General features: G+C 33.0%; 1 protein-coding gene across 1 annotated transcript; it reads left to right on the top strand.

Moving 5' to 3' along the window:
- LOC133519779 (carboxypeptidase N subunit 2-like) lies at positions 1–6,057 on the top strand. Its single transcript, XM_061853871.1, has 2 exons — positions 1–501; positions 4,845–6,057. The coding sequence occupies exon 2, from the start codon at positions 4,847–4,849 to the stop codon at positions 6,035–6,037; it is 1,191 nt and encodes a 396-aa protein (XP_061709855.1). The 5' UTR covers positions 1–501; positions 4,845–4,846; the 3' UTR covers positions 6,038–6,057.
- The last annotated feature ends 417 nt before the right edge of the window (positions 6,058–6,474 follow it).

Here is a 6,474-nt window from a genome sequence, read left to right as displayed (position 1 = left end):
AATCCTAATAAAAAAAAATGTGGTGTGGACTACTTTCCGTAAATTGGTCCATATACCTACAGGTATTTTTCCTGGTAGTGTTGGATACTTTAATTAATAGGTACCTTATTCACTTAAACGCGCAGCGCAGCGTGCTGCGATAGGCTAACCTCCTTATGGAACGGATTTGCATTTATTCAACCCGTTTATATGTACGAGTATATCACTCGGGTATTCACCGTGTCCAGCAATTCTCTTCACAAACACTTGATTTGGAATTTAAATTAAATTAAAATTGTATTCGTAAATAGGTATGCTCTAACTCCATCTCAAGATTAAAGCTTAAGCGTGTAAAAGCGGGATGTGCCTAATTATAATTTACACATGTAGATTGAACATGAATTGTACTGTTTACGGCAGAATGGAGTTGGATCGGTTTATATATCCAGTATCATTTTAAGACTCACAGGAATAGCTAGTTTATTGCGAGATTATTCGTATTTATCTTTTGTTTTAATATTGGTAAGTCAAAACATTATTGACTTTTTCAAACTATATATGTATATATTAAACTATTTAAATAAGTTATTCTTTACAGAAATATTTACATACGTGTGTTTTAAAGTTATTTTAAAGAAAAATCGATTTATGGTAAAATACAATGTAAAATTCAATGCAAAACACTTCAATTTTACTATGTCATATAAATTTAATATAATGTTATATTTTATGTAAGGTACGTTGGGAAAAGTAAAAAAAAGGAATAAGACAAAAATACCTCCGTAATTCCGAATCACGTGTATTATTTTTTGTGCTAGATACTGGAATTCAAATGTGATCCGTCGCTCAGTAGTCGTGTGCTTCGGTAAATTGTTTAACTCACTGGTGGTATTATCGACATCTACTCGACGATTTTCAATCTTACCCCACATCCTACGGATGGATATTTGTTCATGAGTCATGGCCGTCATGGGTGTTTTCTATGTATTTAAAAACATACATTATATAATTATATGCATCGTTGTCTGAGTACCCACGACACAAGCTTTCTTGAGCTTACTGTGGGGCTTAGCCAATTTGTGTAAGAAAGGTCATAATTGTTTCTTTATTTATTTGTATATTCTATTAAGAAAAAAGCGGCCAAGTGCGAGTCGGACTCGCCCATGAAGGGTTCCTTTATGACGTATTAAAAAAAACTACTTAAACTATAGATCTCGTTCAACATTTTACCACTTTGGACACACATTTTACCACTTTGGTAGTGTCTCTCGCGCAAACTATTCACTTTAGAAAAAAATTATATTAGGAACCTAAATATCATTTTTGAAGACCTATCCATAGATACCCCACACGTATGGGTTTGACGAAAAAAATTTTTTTTTTAATTTTATGACGTATTAAAAAAAACTACTCACTAGATCTCGTTCAAAACAATTTTCGTTAGAAGTTTGCATCGTAATGTATATCATATATTTTTTTTAGATTTTTCATTCTGTTATTTTAGAAGTTACAGGGGGGGGGACACACTTTTTTTTACTTTGGGAGGTTCTCTCGCGCAAACTATTCAGTTTAGAAAAAAATGATATTAGAAACCTTAATATCATTTTTGAAGACCTATCCATAGATACCCCACATGTATGGGTATGTTGAAAAAAAAAATTTTTTTTTAATTTCATGACGTATTAAAAAAAACTACTTACTAGATCTCGTTCAAACCAATTTTCGGTGGAAGTTTACATGGCAATGTATATCATATATTTTTTTTAGATTTTTCATTCTGTTATTTTAGAAGTTACGGGGGGGGGACACACTTTTTTTTACTTTGGGAGGTTCTCTCGCGCAAACTATTCAGTTTAGAAAAAAATGATATTAGAAACCTTAATATCATTTTTGAAGACCTATCCATAGATACCCCACATGTATGGGTATGTTGAAAAAAAATTTTTTTTTTTAATTTCATGACGTATTAAAAAAAAACTTCTTACTAGATCTCGTTCAAACCAATTTTCGGTGGAAGTTTACATGGCAATGTATATCATATATTTTTTTTAGATTTTTCATTCTGTTATTTTAGAAGTTACGGGGGGGGGGGACACACATTTTACCACTTTGGAAGTGTCTCTCGCGCAAACTATTCATTTTAGAAAAAAATGATATTAGAAACCTCAATATCATTTTTGAAGACCTATCCATAGATACCCCACACGTATGGGTTTGATGAAAAAAGATTTTTTGAGTTTTAGTTCTAAGTATGGGGAACCCCCAAAATTTATTGTTTTTTTTCTATTTTTGTGTGAAAATCTTAATGCGGTTCATAGAATACATCCACTTACTAAGTTTGAACAGTACAGCTCTTATAGTTTCGGAAAAAAGTGGCTGTGACAGAATCGGACAGACAGACGGACATGACGAATCTATAAGGGTTCCGTTTTTTGCCATTTGGCTACGGAACCCTAAAAAGATACAAGTGTTAGAACCGATCACGGTGACCACTAACGTATTTTTTTTTTAAATTTTATTTGATTTATCAAATCTAAATACCCAGAAAAAAACACTGAGTACGATGAACATATGTGGTTTTTGTATATCAAAAGCGGCCAAGTGCGAGTCGGACTCGCGCATGAAGGGTTCCGTACAATTTAAGACGTATTAAAAAAAAATCTTCTTACTAGATCTTGTTCAACATTTTACCACTTTGGACACACATTTTACCACTTTGGAAGTGTCTCTCGCGCAAACTATTCAGTTTAGAAAAAAATGATATTAGGAACCTAACTATCATTTTTGAAGACCTATCCATACATACCTTACACGTATATGTTTGATGAAAAAAATTTTTTTTAAATTTTATGACGTATTAAAAAAAAACTACTCACTAGATCTCGTTCAAAACAATTTTCGGTGAAAGTTTGCATGGTAATGTATATCATATATTTTTTTTAGATTTTTCATTCTGTTATTTTAGAAGTTACAGGGGGGGGGACACACTTTTTTTCACTTTGGAAGGTTCTCTCGCGCAAACTATTCAGTTTAGAAAAAAATGATATTAGAAACATTAATATCATTTTTGAAGACCTATCCATAGATACCCCACACGTATGGGTATGATGAAAATTTTTTTTTTTTTTAATTTCATGACGTATTAAAAAAAAACTACTTACTAGATCTCGTTCAAACCAATTTTCGGTGGAAGTTTACATGGCAATGTATATCATATATTTTTTTTAGATTTTTCATTCTGTTATTTTAGAAGTTACGGGGGGGGGGACACACTTTTTTTCACTTTGGAAGGTTCTCTCGCGCAAACTATTCAGTTTAGAAAAAAATGATATTAGAAACATTAATATCATTTTTGAAGACCTATCCATAGATACCCCACACGTATGGGTATGATGAAAAATTTTTTTTTTTATTAATTTCATGACGTATTAAAAAAAAACTACTTACTAGATCTCGTTCAAACCAATTTTCGGTGGAAGTTTACATGGCAATGTATATCATATATTTTTTTTAGATTTTTCATTCTGTTATTTTAGAAGTTACGGGGGGGGGGACACACATTTTACCACTTTGGAAGTGTCTCTCGCGCAAACTATTCATTTTAGAAAAAAAATGATATTAGAATCCTCAATATCATTTTTGAAGACCTATCCATAGATACCCCACACGTATGGGTTTGATGAAAAAAGATTTTTTGAGTTTCAGTTCTAAGTATGAGGAACCCCCAAAATTTATTGTTTTTTTTTCTATTTTTGTGTAAACATCCTAATGCGGTTCATAGAATACATCTACTTACCAAGTTTGAACAGTACAGCTCTTATAGTTTCGGAAAAAAGTGGCTGTGACAGAATCGGACAGACAGACGGACATGACGAATCTATAAGGGTTCCGTTTTTTGCCATTTGGCTACGGAACCCTAAAAAAGTACCTGATGTCAACTGGTTAATGCACGACATATTGCATACCCCGGTAGGTAGTTTTTTTATCTTAATGAATGTTCACAATCCATGTTGTGTTGTTGATGTTCAATAACATATACCTAGTTTATTGCCGATCATCAATAACGTACATCATTCATATATTTGACTTTAGAAACTTTATTGATCTTATCCCGCCACCATTCCAAATTCTCTCCTTCTTTTGTTGAATAGGTATTTTAAAGTATTTTTTACCCTTTTTTACCGTATTATCCCTTATCCCCTGATGTACAATTGTTTAACAAAACCCTGTAACTTTGTTTTACGGTGGTTTTAATGGCACGCTGCTTATCTCATTCCATCTTACCCCAACGCTCACTAGGTACTTGATACTTGGACTCACTTGGTACTTGAAGCATTTTAAGTTTTTTTACCTTCATTTTTTGCGTATCCTACGTTTGAAATATACTTATATTATTATTATTGCCTACTTATAAAAATGCATATTTTATTTCAACTATGAATTTATTAAATCGGTAAGTATATTTTTCTTTGACGGTATCCTAGCCTAGTCGGCAGTGACCCTGCCTACGAAAGCAAGAGATCCCGGGTTCGAATCCTGATAAGGGTACCTATATATTTGTTTTGTTTATCACAATGTGTGTGTATCACAAATAGTTGCTGCAGAGTTATGAAAGTTTTCGATGCATACAACTGTATAAGTATTTATTATATATATCGTCGACTAGAATTCACAACACAAACCTTATTAAGCTTACTGTGGACTAGGTCGATCTGTGTAAAATGGTCCTATAATATTTATAAAATTTATTTATTTATTATTCCAGTCTTTCCTAAATCCAAACTTCAAATTGACTTAAACTCAATTGGTCAATAAGGAAATCATTGTATATTATCCTTGAACATGTACTTTAATTAATGTTTCAGAGATGATGGAACTAAAAGTAGCAACATGCTTTGCACTGTTTCTTTGCATCTTTAAAACTGTCCACGCTGAACCAAATTGCAGTAATGGCTTCGGAGCAACCGGACCCAACGTCATCTGTATTGCGGGAGCTGAAGACTACGTGTTACGGAAAGGTCTAGTGTCGGATAATGACCTAACAACAGCCATAGTACTAAAAGGTTGCCGAATTACTAGTATTGAAGAAGGCGCTCTCGGCGCTTTACCCGCTTTAGAAGATATCGACCTTTCTCAAAACTCGTTGCAGGCCCTGACCAGAATGTTAGACAAAACACCTAATTTGCTCAAACTTAATCTAAGCAACAATAGAATAGAAAGCTTACAACTTAATATTTTCGACGCACTGACAAAATTAAAGTCTCTGGATTTATCAAATAATGTGATTTTGGGAAGAAATATACAATCTAGAGTATTCGAAGAGTTACACCACATCGAGTTTCTAGATTTATCTGGAAACTTCATGACAGGCACGCCAGAAAATTTGCTTCAAGCATTACAGAGTATAAAAACTTTGAAATTGTCGAGGTGCAATCTGGACGAAGTGCCCAAATTCGCCACGCACCCTAATTTAAACTCTATGACACGCCTGACTTTGTCGGCAAACCTAATTACCGCGCTTCACAACAAATTGTTTATAAATTCTGAAAAGCTTGAATCTATCGAATTTGATGATAACCTCATCGAATTTATACAAGAGGATGTTTTTAAATCTTTGAAAAACATTAAAACTATTTCACTTCAACATAACAAAATAAAGGATCTCCCTGAAAGTCTTTTTAAAAGTTTACCTAAGCTGGGAAACATAAATTTATCGCATAATCTCATAGAATATATCCCCGCTAATGCTTTTCGACATACCGGCCTAAAAAATTTGAACCTGGCCGATAATAAATTTACCTATCTTCAAGACAACTTCTGTCTGGAGCTACGTAACTCTGGTGTCCGATTGAAGAAATTTTACTTCAACCAGAACCCTTGGCAATGTGCCTGTTTAAATGACATTCTGATTGAAGTCAAGAAGATGGGTATACACTATAACGGAGCAAAATATATTGGGCAGGAGCCGGTATGCGTGACCACAAAGGAATTTAATTGTCAGAGGCAACCAAACTATAATGAAGAATATAAGGATTTGTACAATGACATCATTGGTTAAATAAAGTCATATATGTCCTGTCCTGTCTCATTTAATGTAATGACCCCTCTATAGTATGTACATTACTTAAAGAACCAAGATTGACAGTGTTTCGTGCTAAAGTGAAAGACATATTATTATATTAAACAAGATTTTGTATAACATCAATGAATTTAATGAAGTGTAAATGTTATAAATTGTGACATGCATGCACTTTAGTTTAAAAATGACTGACTAGTCGCACTTGCTAGTAGTACAGATATTATGTACATGATGTATGTTTTACATGTACCTATTACCATGTGTGATGAATAAACTATTATATTCTATCTTACATTAATACAATATATCTATTAATACGTAATATAGCCCATACTTGCTTAGACTGACATAAAGCAATAAATCACAAGTCTAAACAATTTTCTCGAATTACAGAGCTAAGCTAATACGCCGAATTT

This window comes from Cydia pomonella, chromosome 7, assembly GCF_033807575.1.
Source record: "Cydia pomonella isolate Wapato2018A chromosome 7, ilCydPomo1, whole genome shotgun sequence".
Taxonomy (NCBI): Eukaryota; Metazoa; Arthropoda; class Insecta; order Lepidoptera; family Tortricidae; genus Cydia; species Cydia pomonella.
This window is presented reverse-complemented; position numbering and strand designations above follow the sequence as displayed.